The following is a 16,685-nucleotide window of genomic DNA, read 5'->3' on the forward strand; positions in this document are numbered from 1 at the left end:
CATAAGGATGGATTATATTGCACTAACCTATAATGTAATTATTGCTAAAAATTGGGTTGTTTCATTAAAGCACATGAATATAAGAACACTACTTCATGTGTTCTAGTGATTGAATGGTTGTGAGTGCCATTATCTCCACTTTAACCCCCAAAAAAGGCCAGAGAGTAATTTCTATAACGGTCAGCCATATAGACTGATTAACCTAGACGTACAAAACTATTTCATATATGTAATTGGTTATATACCAGCTTGGCGGTGATGCAGCAGAAAGCTGCTTTGCCGAGTTCCTACGGGAGTTACCCAAACAGAAACAGACAGTTATCAACAAAATTATTTACAGCAACACTACCCTACATCTAGAGCTTCTTTCTAAGCTTGGATAATGTAACCATACAATGCACTCCTGAAGAATACGTATCTATCACTTTCAGATGGTGATGAGTAGAAACATGTTGTTTAAAATGTTGTCTAGAGCTACAAAAGCAAAAGGAGAATAGTGATTTAACCCATGTAAATACATAATTTGAGACTAAAAGCATCTTGTTATATGGTATGACTTACCACATGATTCTGATCTGGTCTAACCTTGGCACACCATACCCATGAGTTCTGTTCACCAACCACTCCTAACTGAACTCCATCTTTAGTATGAAGTGTAACCTGTTTGTTAGCTCCTCCAATTATCAGGTATTCTCCTCTAGAGAAGTAACTCAGACAGCATGGATCATAACCTAAATTACGTTCTTTACCGATCTGAGAACAAATAAAATATTCAGAAGTATTATCTAAATTCCACGAATAGGTAGATTTCTTCATTTTTCATATTACAAAGTAAATAGAGCATCAAACAAGTGGAGCGCCTCTGGCAGTCTCACCTGCATTACGCGATTCAATATAGCAGCAGTAATGACTTTGAAAATTACTATAGAATAATTATTCACAAAAACACCATTCATATAATGATACAATACTACATTCATTGACCCTAAATGACATTCGACCTTTATCATATTACCTACGACTTGTCAGTGATACTTGATTACCCCTATATCCACAATTCATATAAACTAAATCCATACACTTTGAAAGTTATGACAGGAATTTAATAATTACCTCCAACATTGCCAAAGTTCATTGACCCTAATTACCTCTGACCTTGGTCATGTGACCTGAAACTCGCACAGGATGCTCAGTGGTACTTGATTACTCTTATGTCCAAGTTTTATGAATCAGATTCATAAACATTCAAAGTTATGAAAATAATTCAACAAATACCCCCAACTTGGCCAAAGTTCATTGAACTGAAATGACCTTTGAGGCTTTGACCTTGGTCATGTGACTTGAAACTCAGGCAGGATGTTCAGTAATATTTGATTACCCTTATAGCCAAGTTTCATGAACTCCCAAAATGGCCTAAGATCATTGACCCTAAATGAATTTGACCTTGATCATGTGACCTGAAACTCAGGCAGGATGTTCAGTAATACTTGATCAACCTTATGTCCAAGTTTCATGAACTAGGTCCATAAACTTTCTAAGTTATGCTGTCATTTCAAAAACTTAACCTTCGGTTAAGATTTGATGTTGACGCCGCCGCCATCGGAAAAGCGGCGCCTACAGTCTCACTCTGCTATGCATAATGCAGGTGAGACAAAAATGAAGAGTTGAATTAAACTAAATATAGAAAGAATAGTCAAGTAAATTGCTGATGAATTGTGTTTACATCAATGAATCACTAATTGCTTATAATCTATTGCACTTATAGTAATTGATCAATCTTAATTCAAGTAGATGTTAATCTGTAAGCTATCATCATACCTGTTTTCCACTGAGATTGTAGAAAGATAACTTCTGACCCCAATCAAGGACGGCAAGGGTATCAACAGATTCATCTCTGTAAAACAAGTATTCATTAAGAAAGTGTAAAATTAGATTGCCATAAATCAATTCAACAAGAATAATTTAGCTATATCTACAAAACCCTGAAATGACAGGACTTCAGTTCAATCATCTTTATTTAATATTTAGTAGATAATCTTTTTGTTTAATTATGGACTTGACGAACAAGGTTATGCTCCGGTGAGCAACAATGTGAAAAGCTTTCCACTCTTACTATTCAATCAAAATAAAGAAATTATTACAATCAAATAAATTTTCCATGAACTATTCATGAATACATTCCAAAACTGGACTGTACTTTAAAATCCAACTGTTGAAGTAATAGTTTCATCAGATTAAATTATTTATGGTTAAGTACAGACAAATAATTTTCACATCTTTGGAATTCATATCAGTGGAAGTTACATTAAAAAGATACAGATCAAACTGAAAGGTCACATCATACTCTCACATTCTCATCAAACAAGATCTCTTTCAATTCCACAACCATTTTATTCTACTTTCCTTTTACAGATAAAATTCTAGAATTTATGTTTTTCCCCAGAGAATAACAGTGTCCATCATCAGGCCAAGATACTGCACACAATCATTATTAAAGGCTTGTAAAATTAGTCTAGCCAGAACTACCAATGAAACAAATCCTTCAAAATCAATCAAACAAAAAACAAAAATTATTGACAACCACAATATCAAAGTTTTACTTCAAATATCCAGACTCACCCAAAGAAAAATAATGATCTGTCCAAAATATCAGTAAGAAGATTAGATTAATAGCGGAACTAATTCATCAAACTTATCAATTTCCCATGACATCAAACTTAGACTGAATTATATTTATCTGCCTTCTAAAAGATCTAATGAATATTTAGTGTCTTGTTTATTCTTTCTAGAGTGATCTACTTTTCAAATTCTTAAACTTCAAAGATGACAATAGATTTTTCTGAAACCATTACTATTCTAATTTACATGGTATGCACATAATGCATTTGCATTCAGTCATTCTCCTAGTTAAATCTGATCAATGAGTAATCATTTCAATGCATAAACCTGGCTGGTTGCGAGATATTTTCTGAAATAATAAAAAGAAAATGAATATCTTGCTATCCTATCCAAAGTGCAAGTACCTCACTACATGTTTGACAATACACACACACAAAAAAGGGGTTAACTTTCAACATATAGCTGCTATAATATAGAGCTGATTGTAACAATAAGAAGTAGAAATAAAGATAACTTACTTAGAAGGATTCCACTGTAAGCTCCATATAGGACTAAGACCACCATTAGGTCTCTCAATTTTGAGCTTCTCTTCACCATTCTATAAAAATAAGCATGATTCATAAAATCATATTTTATCACATTGAACCAGAAAAAAAAATGATAATAATAATAACAAATAAAAACCATCTCACCTACTTTGTTTACACAGATGTTACACCCATACACATCCCAAATCCCATGAATCCTGTTCTGTAGTGTAATCATTTCTCCCTACCTTCAATGGCAAATAAAGATTTGAAAAAAATGTTCCAGTCATTTGATTATTCAATTACATTTCGTTTTCATTTCCTACAAAGAAATATATAAAACGATACTGAGCCAAATTATATTTAAGAATTGTAAGCGAAATCACATGTACGTTCATCCATTTAGTTTTTCTTTTTCTCTAAGGAAGTTCATTGCATAATAAGAACATAGGAATCGTTGCCAGCCAATTTGGATATTATACGGATTTAATACAGGACATAATTTGGAAATACTCAGAACTGACTCTTCAAGATATGTAAGATAATTTTTTATTTTGTTTAATGTATGATCTATTTCCTGTAAATAAAGAAAGGAATCAAATTTAGAATTAATCTAACTTGTTATTTTTTGCCATATCATAACAATGGTTTATTCGAAAATAATCTTAAAATCATAACAGAGAAATCGTACTGTTTTTTTTACATGTGATTCAGAAAATACTGAAATATGACTCGAGATAATATACAAATAATGAATGTTTATGAGTGCAATGGACAGAATACTTCATGAGGTGAAAGATGAAATGATCCATTCGACGAGGCGTAGCCGAGAATGGAATGGATCATTTCATCTTTCACCGAATGAAGTATTCTGTCCATTGCACAAATGAAAAGAACATTCATTATTTGGTTTATATGACACCTAAAAATAGATTCTATTTCATATGAAATTTGTGAATTTCGATGCAAAATATGCTAATGCAGTGCGAGCTTGGTCTGTTGATTATCGCGTGGTGCCTGCATTGTAGTCTGGGTGCGCAAAATCATATGGATCCAAAATTGCACGATGAATGGATCTAAACTTGCATGGTTGATAACGTCATTGTAGAATGGGCTGAATGATCGATATCGACCAACCAATCAAATGACAAGGATCTACCTAGGTGTCATATAATATCATCCAATCGGCTGTCTCCTTATGAGTATTTACCTTAGTCCTGATAGTGATACATCCATTATACAGTCCTAAAGCTAGGTACTGACCATCGTTAGTCCAAGAACAACATGTAATACGACTTGTCACTTTGTGTTTGGAAACAGATTTTTGCTCCATGGACCATAATCCTGAAAGAAAAAAAATAGAGGTCAACATATATTCTGATGAAAATTTTCCACCATACATGTATACATGATAATTTCATTCAGTATTAAATACATTTGTCGCCTTTCCTTTTAACTTACTTAAATGGAAATTAGATTTTAACAGCATTTTTTGTTACTTAAACATTTTCTCAATATTTTTTATTTTCAAATATTATAGCAATAGATGTATCCTAGAATTCATGAAGTAGTGACCTGTTGAATTAACTGAGCCTGCTTGCTCCATAATATCATTTTATCCACCCTTCCACTCCATCTCCTTTTTCTCTACATGAAAATCATTTAGGACCCCCCGGGAAAAGAAAAAAAAAACTTTTTCATATCTAACATTACCAACTCCGAAATGCAAGACATAGGTATAAATTTTAAAGAGAATTAAAAACAGAAATGTTCCTCAATTTCTTATATATCATGTCAGACAAATTTGTACAAAATAGGAACAAATGCACTGAAATTACCCTTTTCTGTTTCTCCCTAAACTAAGAATACTGTAACCCTTTTCAATAATAATAATAATAATAATACATTGTATTTATATTCAATAGACACAGTTGACAGGAACTGTATCTTTGACAGTCTATTAAACTTAGATTAAAGTAATCAAAAGAGGTTTCCTCATAAAACAAATGATTTTAAACACATATTAGGTATGTCTCACAACAGGTATCTTAATATTTTTACAAAGAAATTTGCCTTCAATTATTAAATGATTATCTTCAAGAGAATTTTAAGGGTACCATAATTGCATTATGTTCAATTTTATTTAGATATCTTGGAAAAGGGGAAGTGAAAATATTCAACAGGTCGCTTCATCTAATGTGTACATACAATACTTACTGTATTTTTGGAGGCTTCTAATTTTCAAGTGTAAACTATTTGTTGCCCTCCTTTTCTTGTAATGAAATTTCCATATACGAATGTACATTAGATGATGTTTTAATTATTATCAAGAATAGATTGAATCGAATTGAATATATGAAATTTAGGACATACTAAAATCTAAGGAATAAACAAGAAATAATACTAATGCAGATACTAACCAAAATCACTGAAAGCACAACTAGCCAGCTGATGTGTGATTGGATTGAACCCAAGACATTGAATGGCATCATTGTGACTGTAATAAAACAATACAAACAATTTTTTTTAATGTAAAAAATAACGATTAGAAACATCCCTTATTCTGTTGTGATTTGTTTGAAATCGCCTTCTGTTCATTCTTGATAAGTGCAAGTAAAAAACAAACAAATGTGAGCATGTCTTTACTCAGCACCATTTTTTAATTTCAAATTAATGAATTCTAATAAATGCTCTGAAAATTCAGTAGTTCTTTTGCTTCAATTATTACTGAACATCTATATTCTTTTCATCCTTCACATTAATTTCCTCTTCATGACCATCAATCATCAACACCAGTTAAATCAATTTTAAATATATTGCCTTCTTTTAGATGTAAACCAAGACCATCGGTGCCCTATAAAAAGATAACATATGAACCTTATCATTGCTGTACAGTATACACCACTGCATTTATTCGGGGGCATTGAGAATAACACTGATGACTTCTCTACAGGCTGGTAATCAAGTAAGTTGCAGGATAAAGTATAATTAAAGTAATTGTCTCTTGTATCACATGACTTACGTATATTTCAATATTCCTTCTAGTTTTGATGTCCAGATGATGACTGTCTTGTCCGCTGATCCCGAAGCAAATCTTTTACCATCCTTGGCGTATGCCACACAATAGACAGTATCTTTATGACCCTTCAAAGGCTGCATAAGTGTGCCATCATTAGTGTCATAAACCTATGACATAAAACACATTGTATGATGAGTTTTGTTGATATTCAAGAACCTTGGTAATACTACTAATATTTTAATCTTATTGAAAAGCTGAAAAGTGTGATACAGACCATGTGTAAGTAAATTCAACTTAAAACAGAGTAGATCTTAGACTGAAATAAACAAATGCACGATGAAAAAATAATCGTACTTGATCGAGCTAATTATCTTGAAATAAAAATACAAGCATTTGGTATGAATTGTTGAGTTCTGCTCCCACTAATGTTCCAGTAAAGGAACTTAGGAAGAAAAGAAATAAAAAAGTTTAAATGTGATTTTTCAAATTTCTCGCAAGTTTCAAACACATCAAGTTGACTATTTGATTATGAAGATAAAAACAAACAATGTGAATATCTACTTAAGGCAGGGTTGGGCCCAATTACATTCCAAATACATTCCTAATTACATTCCAGAGATGATCTAGCTACTAACCATCTTCTAATTAGCATTACAATAACCTGCTTAAGCCAGCTAATGACCAGATTATAATCAACTTGACAATAATTTTTCATTGGGCTGACTTTAACAGGTTAATATAATGTTAATTAGAAGCTGGTAAGTAGCTGGATCATCTCTGTAATGTAATTAGGAATGTATTTTGAATGTAATTGAGCCCAACCCTGCTTAAAGGCAATTTATCTTCAAAGGCCATTATGATGATATACTATCAAACAACTTCAAAATCTCTTCCAATACTATGAATTCATATCTTTATTTAAAATGGTTTACAGGGAAGAGAAATACAGAGGAATAACAAGAAATTGAAGAAAAATAACAAGACAGGAAGATGAAGAAGGAAAAACAAGAGATAAATAATAAAAAGGAAGAGAAGCAAACAAGATCAACTGACTTGAGTTACAATCTAATAAGATTGGGGATTAGATAAGAACTTGAGATATATACAACTTTTAATTTGCAGTTGGATTTCTCAAATTCTAGTATGCATCAAATATCATAGAGCATTGTGAATAAATTTTTTTCTCATAATATTTTCCAACTTAAATCTAAAGAATTTATGAATTATTGAAGGAAAAATTATTTAATTTGCATCTTTCATCTCAAGTGTCGAAATTTAACTGACCAGAAAACATACAGCACTCACACTTAATGCAAGGTTTTGCTGTAGCAGCAGTTGATGAGCTCTTTGAATGCATACATCAAAGAAATGAAATATAATATTTCACTTGCGGGAATAAGACATTCCACACACAGGTAATGGCTTCCTGAGTTGGAATACAGACATAATAATATCATGGCTTACCAGTACTCTATTACCAGCAGCAACAATAAGTTGGGTTCCATCAGGCTTGAATGCAAGATCATGAATACTGTTTGATAAAAGGAAAATATGCCGATGAATAATTTCTAAAGATCTAATTTTGTCTCAAAAAGGTTAAAGGCTAGGTAAGTAGGTTATGAAGTGAAGCCATGATTACCTCAACAGATTCTAATATTTTATATATTTGCCAAATTGAGTATTCAATTTTACATAAATAGTGACACCTACATGTACATGACACTAAAACATTATATTTATTTAGACAAAAGAGAACCTGTATTCGCCTGTATTAATCTTCAAGTGTGAAAGACACAGGTCCACCCTGAGGAAGAAGAACTTCATGAAATTTGAACAAAGACAATCGTAACCTGCCCAAATGTAGGTGGTTTCTCTAGCAATTGAATTTAAAGTTTCTTACCCAAATTTTGCCCAACCCAACCTTCCTAAACAATCTTTCACCTGAATGTCTGTACATCTATCATCAGAAACTACAATATTTTAGCTTCAATAAAGATTTCTTGCCGTCTCCGGACTCTTGACCTCAATGAGTCAGGTTGAGCAACAATGCCAGCACTGTAGCCAACTAAATCAGGCAGTTCATGACATGTTTGGTGTTATTGAACTTGCTAACACTATCAGTAGCAATGTCTTCATTCAAGTGAAGTGTAGACAGCTAAATTAGTCTGTTTGGAAAATTGCAGTACTGACATTTAAAAAAAACTTTGTTGGTTTATCCTCGTGTCATACAAAAAATACAAGATGGCTAGCCATCCATCCTGCTCACAGTGAAAGGGAACTCTACCCCATAGACTCAATGCATTATTCCCCTTTAAGTGGGGGATTTGATGTTTAATAATGATTCTTATATAGGTTGGCATGGACATTGAACTTTCGTCGTCGTTGGATAGATGTACTCTTTCCGCATGATGAGCGGGACTCGATCGAACCCCTCATCCTCGAGTCAGTTTGAGATATAACATTAGTACGGTCTAAGTAGATCTAGACCAAAAGCTTCGGTCTCTGTTATATTGGTTGTTCCGCTGAACTCCGTTGGCTCCACTCACCAATTACACAGACCGAAGTTCTAACTCGATCTGTACAGGGACTCAATGGACATATGTTTATGTATTAAGTTCAGATAAACTAGGGAAGTGGGAGTTGCGCGACAGCCGAAGTAGGTCACTGTTTTTTGTCCTTTTTTTTTCATTTAAATTTTTAAAAAATACTTGCATCGGCCGATAAATATCATCATATCTTGAATCGTAAAATACTTGCATCGGCAATAAATATCATATTTATTGGCCAATGCAAGTATTTTACGATTCATGATATTTATCGGCCAATGGAAGTATCTTTTTTTTATTTAAATTGGCACTGCTCATGATATTGTCGCCCTCTCTTTTAGCTAGGCTACGATAACAAAGACGGCAAGATGGCGACAATAACATCTGTGAGTATCTGCTCATCTTCTTACATGATTTTTCTTAATTGTTATATTATTTTTCGTGTAAAAAGGTTACATTTTTACATAAGTTTGTAATTAGTAAGTTAAAGAAATCAAGTATTTTGGAGCAACATTGTTGTCTCCAAATACTCGGTGTGTGTGGGCCTATGGCATCCCATCCCAGGCTTCATGGAGAGTAAGCCTAACGTCCATGCGCAGTGAGTTGCCATGTGCAATTTTTTTACTGTTGCGCCACTCACCTGTCACTGCCTGACCAAAATGGTTCTAGAAATCATTTGCAATGTTGAAAAGTGTCTTGTGGCATCTGATATTAATCCTCAGTAATTCCCTGAAATGCTGCAACATTTGGTTAAAAGATCCAGCAAAAGAAAAAGGAGTTTAGCGCAGTCAAAATCAGACTGTCAATGTTTTTATCGTGTATAGCTGAATTAGTTACCCTGTATAAAGATGTGAAATAAATAAATACAACTTGCAAACTTGGTCCATACGGTGCAAATTTTAGCTGCCATTTTTCTCGGGCGAAGATTTAAGACGCCCACACTAAGCAATCAATGTTTCCATAGCTGCCCGCTCAAGTTACCAATATTTGCTATCAAAATATAGATTATAAAAAAATGCTCACGATCATTTCATTTTGAAAGTGGGGGTGACAATTGTTATCAAAATAAGAGGGGGTGGCGTCTCAACGTATATCTCAACCCAAGGTCTCAACAACGCAGCTGAGTCAATGCACTTTTGTGTACGATCGGTGCGTGTGTGTGCGCATGCGCGATATGTCTGTGTAGTAAATGTATTGGACGTTTCGAATCGGTGACTCAAAATTTACCCATCATTGTGTCACCGTTCCGAAAGTGCGTAATTCATGACATTCTTACTTAAAAATGCAGCAATTTCAGGAGAAAAGTTTTTCACATATTTGAAAGGATTTGTGGATACTTTCATCTCATAGACATAACTTAGTCATATGGGTCATTCCACGGGGTTGGGGCAACAGCACTTTTTTGTGTTCCCTATGAATTGTTGGCTTTATCCTGAGAATGTGTTTGGCGTTTGGATGTTGCAATGTGGTTTTGTTGGAAGGCAGTTATGTAAGCAATTACTTGATGCAGAAATAAAAATGTTGAACCTCAAGTATTTTTGATGATGAGACTTTAAATGATGATGTCCAGACTCTTTTTTGGGGTACCAAGTGTGACATCCAAAATGGTCATTTTCAGTTGAAGATATCTAATTAAAAGATAAACTAAGTCAAATTCAAATGGCCATGATTGATAAAGCAACATTTGTTTAATAACAAAACAGTAATGGGATAGCAAATGAAAAGAGGCTTCATATCATTATTAATTCCTACAACATCGCATACCACCGTTACATGCGATGTCCGCCTTTATTTTTTTCTGTAACGGCGGTAAAGTGGTAAATAACTAAAAGTCAGAAATCATTCTTTCCAAAGTTATGTGTCAGAAATAAAGGGCAGGCAGTAAGCAACTTTTCATCAAAAGATTAGCTTTGAAAACCAATGTTAATGTCATGTTAATTAATCGAGGGTCGCCGATGTTTTGGGCGATGTCCGGGTCAAATTTGTAACGGTGGATCACATTTCATCGCGTATGTAAAAAGGAGAGACCGGAGAAGAGACCGTCGTTGTATGTATCAGACGGACGGGATGTTAGCCGAAATCCACGTGCACATGAACGGCTATGATATCGGGTGTTTTGCAGCATTGCAATTGGGAATCTTCCCGCAATGTCCGTGTAACGGTGGATTGGATCTCCACGATGTTTTCCCTTTCAAAGCGACGTAAGTACGGAGATTTATCCCGATACTCGTATTTTTAAATCAGTTAAACCTTATCTTAAAAATGTGAAACTATATTATCGTGCAGAAAGTGTTTTTAAGTTTGAAAAATCTCGCTAATTTTCCATAATCTTTTACTACAGTCCCACATGTATCTTTTCGTGTAAGTGAAATATGTGATTGAGACATCGCCGTGTTTGTTCCAGATTTGCTAAACGGCCCCAAAGAAATAATGTTTTTATTACTGTGATTCCGTGCAAACATGTTTTGAATGTTAGCTGACATGATTCAATCGCAATTTAGTTGATTTTTTTGAACACCGAAATATGTTATTTCAATAGGCCAATGGATACTCAAAACTGCTCTATCACCGATGATCATGCTGACATCTCAGATTTGGTACAAAATCTCGCCTTGTTGAAATTGGCTCCTACTGATTCTACGTAATATGGGTATCAAAGACCTGATGATCAAATTTGAATTTCCCCCAAAAAATGAGAGTTTAGAACCAGTGGCAGCGCCACGGGGGAGGCAGGCCCCCCCCCCCCCGCCCATTTTTTTTTTTTTTTTTTTGCTTGTCAGCTGATCCCAATCCGAAAGAAGGGGGGGGGGCAAAATAATGTTTCTGTTACTACCCCCTACACATAGTGCATGTGCTTTGTGTATGATGAAGCATGGCCATAATCCAATTACTAGTAATTCTTGGCTGTAGGCCTAACCTTCCCAAAACTTTTCATCTTGTTGAATGTTATACTTTTCAGCACATTCTTTTTTTCTCTCAATATTTTTTCAATATTTTGTATTTTGATTTCTATATATTCAATTGTAAGGAGAGGGGGGGGGGGGATTCGTTTTATCAGAAAGCAAAAGCCTGTGTGATTGTTTTCAATGTGATTTTTTTTTATTGCAATATAATGAGATTTTTAAAACATGTACAAGTGAACAAAAGAAAATGTGACACAATCAAGTTTGTTTCACAAGAGTTTATTTGCTGTATCAGAAGGTAAATTGCAGATTTGAATTCCATTAATTTATTTAATTCCAATAAAACATACATATATTATGTAATTGCTTGAACAATTAAACTTCAGCAATGAAAATTAAATAGGATGGTCATAAAAAACTAAATGGAATTGTCTAGATAACCACCCTTGATTAGAATGCAGAATAAAATTAGATTAAATTAATCCATTGAGAAATGAAATTGAAGTACAGATAATTTATGAAAAGGTAATGGGCAAGTAATTGTATTGTGAAAACAAAGTAGAACACAACAACACAAATACAAAAACCTTCTATAAAACGTAACTTTATATTTAATTTATGAACTATGAAATGATGAATTCTATTTGCTATGAAAAAATACAAAGTGAAGGTTCCTGTGTATTTTGCAAGAACAGATCAGATTCATTGTCCCTAGTAATCCACCCCCTTTAATGAGAAAATGTCAAGACATAAATAAGTAAATGATTTGATATGATATAAAAAATATTTGCTTATTGCTTAAAAAATATAGTCAAACTTCCAAATACTATTTTTCTCAACTACAGGTAGCCTCTGTTCAAGGTGAAAATGTATATCTTCAGTACATGAAGTGTCAATCTGGTGACCTGTACTCCTGGCCTGATGGCGAGGCACAATTCTACCTCCATCCACTTTGTGACATTGACAGAATCCTCTTCCAAACTGAAATTTCTTATTGGGTCACCAGTCTTCTTGAAGTTCATAAACTTGTAACCTGAATGCAGAGAGAAATATTGCATGTTAATTTTAATAGTCAGGTTTAGTGTACAGTGTAATACATTTTTTTGCATTTGCCAGTAAGAAGTTTACCAAAGAGTTCTTGCAGTTTTATTTTTGATCATTAGAATAGCTTAGTACATTTTACTTTCTCGCTTACAACTCTGTTAAAAAAACAGAAGATATAAAGGTGGTGAGTTTCTTAAATTAAATTTGTCCACTAAGTACTTTACAATTGTCCTTTTCACATGTTGGAACTTAATGTTTTATCTAATGTATGTAAGTTCCAGTGATGACATGATTATATTTTAATTAATGTCACTTCTACACTACCATTTTGAGGACATGATGTCCATGTAACTGAGGTAAAACAAATTAGAGTTAACAAATTGAACAAGTTTATATGTGTAAGGTATAAATGCGTTGTCCATGTCTTCCATGCGAACTTTGTCTTGTTTTGTCTTGAAAAACCATAGCTTAGAAGAACTAAACTAGTACCTTTTCCCTACATATTTTTCACCTGAATATTGTATCAAAGGTATCAAAAAATTTTATAATTGTGTATGAATAAAAAAACATTTTACCTGTTCATTGATATGAATTACAGAAGCTTGCTTGTAGATGTTGTATTTCTACACTTGAGTAAGATGAGTTAACTTGCATTTAGTGTGTTGATACTAGAAAAATATGTCAAAATATTCAAGTAATGCTATTCAATATGACCATTACAAGGACATGATGTCCGTGTAACAGAGGTATCTACATTTGAAAGTAATATCTTGAAGGAGATATTTCAAAGTAATAAAAGATTTGGAGATCGTAAGATAGCACTGTTTCGTTTTTTCCCCTTTAGACAGAAACATAAATGTTTCCAGAGACAGACGGAAGTGGAACCTTGAGGATTAGTATGATTTTAAATATAATGTCAATAATTTTGTATATTTTTCCTTGTTTAAACTCTAATTTAAAGTGCTTTTACTTGCAAAGAATTTGACATGCAAAATGTTTTTCTTCTAGTATAATCAATTGAACTTGTGCAAATATTCTAAGGCAGAAAGGGTAATTTGGTATGTAATGACCATTAATGGATCTTAACTTACAATGCTTCAAATTATACCTCTGTTACAGAGACATGATGTCCATGTAACGGTGGTAACACCAAACAAAAATAGAAGGTTAGGCCAGAGAGAGTAGTTGAGTTTTTCCAAAGAGAATATTCCATTCTGTTGAGGCATGACTTCTCTCAACTATTTAGTTCTACATGCCATCATAAATTGAATTTTCTTGACCGGTGAGAAAAAAGAACGACACATAATTTGTCAATAATTTTGTACATTTTTCTTTGTTTAAACTCTAATTTAAATTTCTTTTATTTGCAAAGAATTTGACATGCAAAATGGTTTTTTTCTAATATAATCAATTGATCTTGTGCAAATAATTTAAGGCAGAAAGTGTAATTTGGTATGTGATGACCATTAATGGACCTTAACTTACAATGCTTCAAATTATACCTCTGTTACAGAGACATGATGTCCATGTAACGGTGGTAACACCAAAAATAGAAGGTTAGGCCAGAAAGAGTAGTTGAGTTTTTCCAAAAAGAATATTCCATTCTGTTGAGGCATGACTTCTGTCAACTATTTAGTTTTACATGCCATCATAAATTGAATTTTCTTGACTGGTGAGAAAAAAGAACGACACAGAACATGGCACTGGTATACACACAGAGCATCAAGTTCCATTTATTGATGCTAAATCTTTCAAAATATATATGCCATGTTGGAAAATGTGGAATAAAGTGACTAAAAATATTGTTAGCAAAATATTTATTGAGAGGAATTGAGATCAACCCTTTTATTTTGACAGTGGGAGAGTATAGTCTAAGTAAGGATGATAAATGATGTCCATGTAACGGTGGTATTTTGTCAAATCTTGTTTCGCAATTTACTCAAATATGCAGGGTGGTATGAAATGCCTGTAAGTGGATTTAGTTGAAGAATTGTCCCATGAAACATATAAGAAAAAAAACTTTTCATTTATTACATTTCTATTTTTTGACCCTGATGTCACAATTTTTGCCCCAACCCCATGGAATGACCCATATACAAAGTAGGTATGTGAATATCGCGCGATGTGATCTCAATACCGCGGCACCGGCAGCGGTTTCAGAACGAGTTTGGGTTGCTCTGTAAGGGGTGGCTTTAAATGGGTGTAGATTTGGCGGCTTCTCACCAATTTGGCTTATTTTCACTGATGACGTAGCTGAGAAAAATCCCCTTTGCCTCGTTGTCAAATTTTGAAGATCGAACGCATAGAAGTTGGATTTGGCTCATGTGAAAGTCTAATGTTGTCTTTACCATCGTGACCGGCCCTGAAGGTAAGTTTTGACAGTTTTTAAACCTATTTTAACAGCTTGTTCATATATTTTTCTTGGTGTGTGGTGAATATAAATCGAATCTAAACATCCCATCATTTATTTTTTACTTCCTCAAAATTGATTGTCAGAAAAAGCAAACTGCTGCGAGAGTTGCGTGCTACGCGACCATCATGAGTGCAGTGTCGCCGGGAGCCCTGGCATGGGTGCACCGGCTCAGAGGGATTATGCTAGCAGTTTGTGCATCGCATTGATCGAGTTATTATTTGCTTTTGAGATCTAGAGTCTACTTGTTTTATATTTATATTATTAGTTATTACATCCTTTGATGATTATAAATATACACATTACACAATTTTAGCTTGTTTTCAGTATTTTGTTGTAAGATAATTGGGATGTCATTTATCCTTTATTTAGGCAAACTTAAATATACCAAAACAGGATTTTTTTTTGCAGCAGTGAGATTTGAATAGATAACTAATTAATTTGCAAATTGATAATTACTAATCAATACATTTATCAAATACTGCAATACTGAGATCTTTCTGTACGTATTCAATGTTTTATCATTCTGAAAGTTTTATTTAGAAGATGTGTTGTTGCAGAAGTTCCTGTCAAAAAATTCTGAACAATAAGGAAATTATATAAGTCAGGCCTCTACAAAAAAAAGTTTCGTCACTTGCCCTGTTGGGCAAGTGATGAAAATATTTGCTTGCCCTATTTGTTTTATAATTTTTTTTATTGACGGCACTACTCTTATTTTTAAAGGTCATACAAAATAACAATTGTCATCTTTGTGATACAAAAACAGGGCTTACGAAATCTTATTATTCTCTGTTTTGGGCATGGCACATTTATAATACATAGCTTATGGGTAATTGTACAAGCTTTTTATTTTTAAAATCTTAAAGTACTCAGATTGATTTGACATATTGGCATATGATTTCTTTGATTCAAGGGCAACTACCCCTGGACGATTACCCCCCCCCCGGACAATTATCAGAGGATTATCAGAGGATTTTTATCAATAACTCCGGTCCAAGGTACGCAATTACTTAAAGTGATTTATATTTCCCTGATAATGGAAACCATGAAACTGTAAATTTCGCTTAAAAACAGTTTTAAATCGCGACCTATATAACGTTAGTTCACTTATACGTTGGCTGTACGAACGGGCACTCATCCTACGGCTACGAACGAGGTTATAATATAACCTCGTTCTCGGCTGTATACCTCTCTATTGTTAAAATATACATTGCTCATTTTCCCCCCATCCGTTGCCCAAAGCATCGCGAATCAGTTCATACTTGAACTGATCCGTTGATGTAAACTGTTATTTTGACGGATATGACTTGAAATTAATAAATATGATATAAAAAATGAATAAAAACTCACCGATTTCTCAACATGAACCTCATCCAACTGCCTCCATTACGTCTATGGTGTTCGACAGTGACAAATCGAAAAAGAAAAAAGATCTCACGAAACCATAGAGGCTCATCAACCCGTTTGGACCACTGACCGTTGAGGTTTCGACGAAACTTTGCTCGTAATGCATTCTGGTAAGGAAGTCTTGATAGCCTCAATCAAGACAAATTTGCAATTTTGTTTCATATTGATACATAGTCAAAAGTGATACTAGTAGTTGTGAAACTGAAATGA

General features: G+C 33.7%; 1 protein-coding gene across 1 annotated transcript in view; it reads right to left on the minus strand.

Moving 5' to 3' along the window:
• The window catches only part of LOC129258024 (intraflagellar transport protein 122 homolog), a 42,822-nt gene extending 33,373 nt beyond the window's left edge, over positions 1 to 9,449 (minus strand). Inside the window, exons 1-8 of the mRNA XM_064097772.1 lie at positions 9,352 to 9,449; positions 7,630 to 7,696; positions 6,169 to 6,332; positions 5,567 to 5,643; positions 4,357 to 4,490; positions 3,138 to 3,217; positions 1,819 to 1,894; positions 562 to 753 (exon numbers count right to left, since the gene is read on the minus strand). Of these exons, the coding sequence (XP_063953842.1) occupies positions 562 to 753; positions 1,819 to 1,894; positions 3,138 to 3,217; positions 4,357 to 4,490; positions 5,567 to 5,643; positions 6,169 to 6,305 (696 nt within the window). The 5' untranslated portion in view covers positions 6,306 to 6,332; positions 7,630 to 7,696; positions 9,352 to 9,449. The remainder of the gene's footprint in view (positions 1 to 561; positions 754 to 1,818; positions 1,895 to 3,137; positions 3,218 to 4,356; positions 4,491 to 5,566; positions 5,644 to 6,168; positions 6,333 to 7,629; positions 7,697 to 9,351) is intronic.
• Positions 9,450 to 16,685: the final 7,236 nt, after the last annotated feature.

This window comes from Lytechinus pictus, chromosome 3 (assembly GCF_037042905.1).
Source record: "Lytechinus pictus isolate F3 Inbred chromosome 3, Lp3.0, whole genome shotgun sequence".
NCBI classification, from domain to species: Eukaryota; Metazoa; Echinodermata; class Echinoidea; order Temnopleuroida; family Toxopneustidae; genus Lytechinus; species Lytechinus pictus.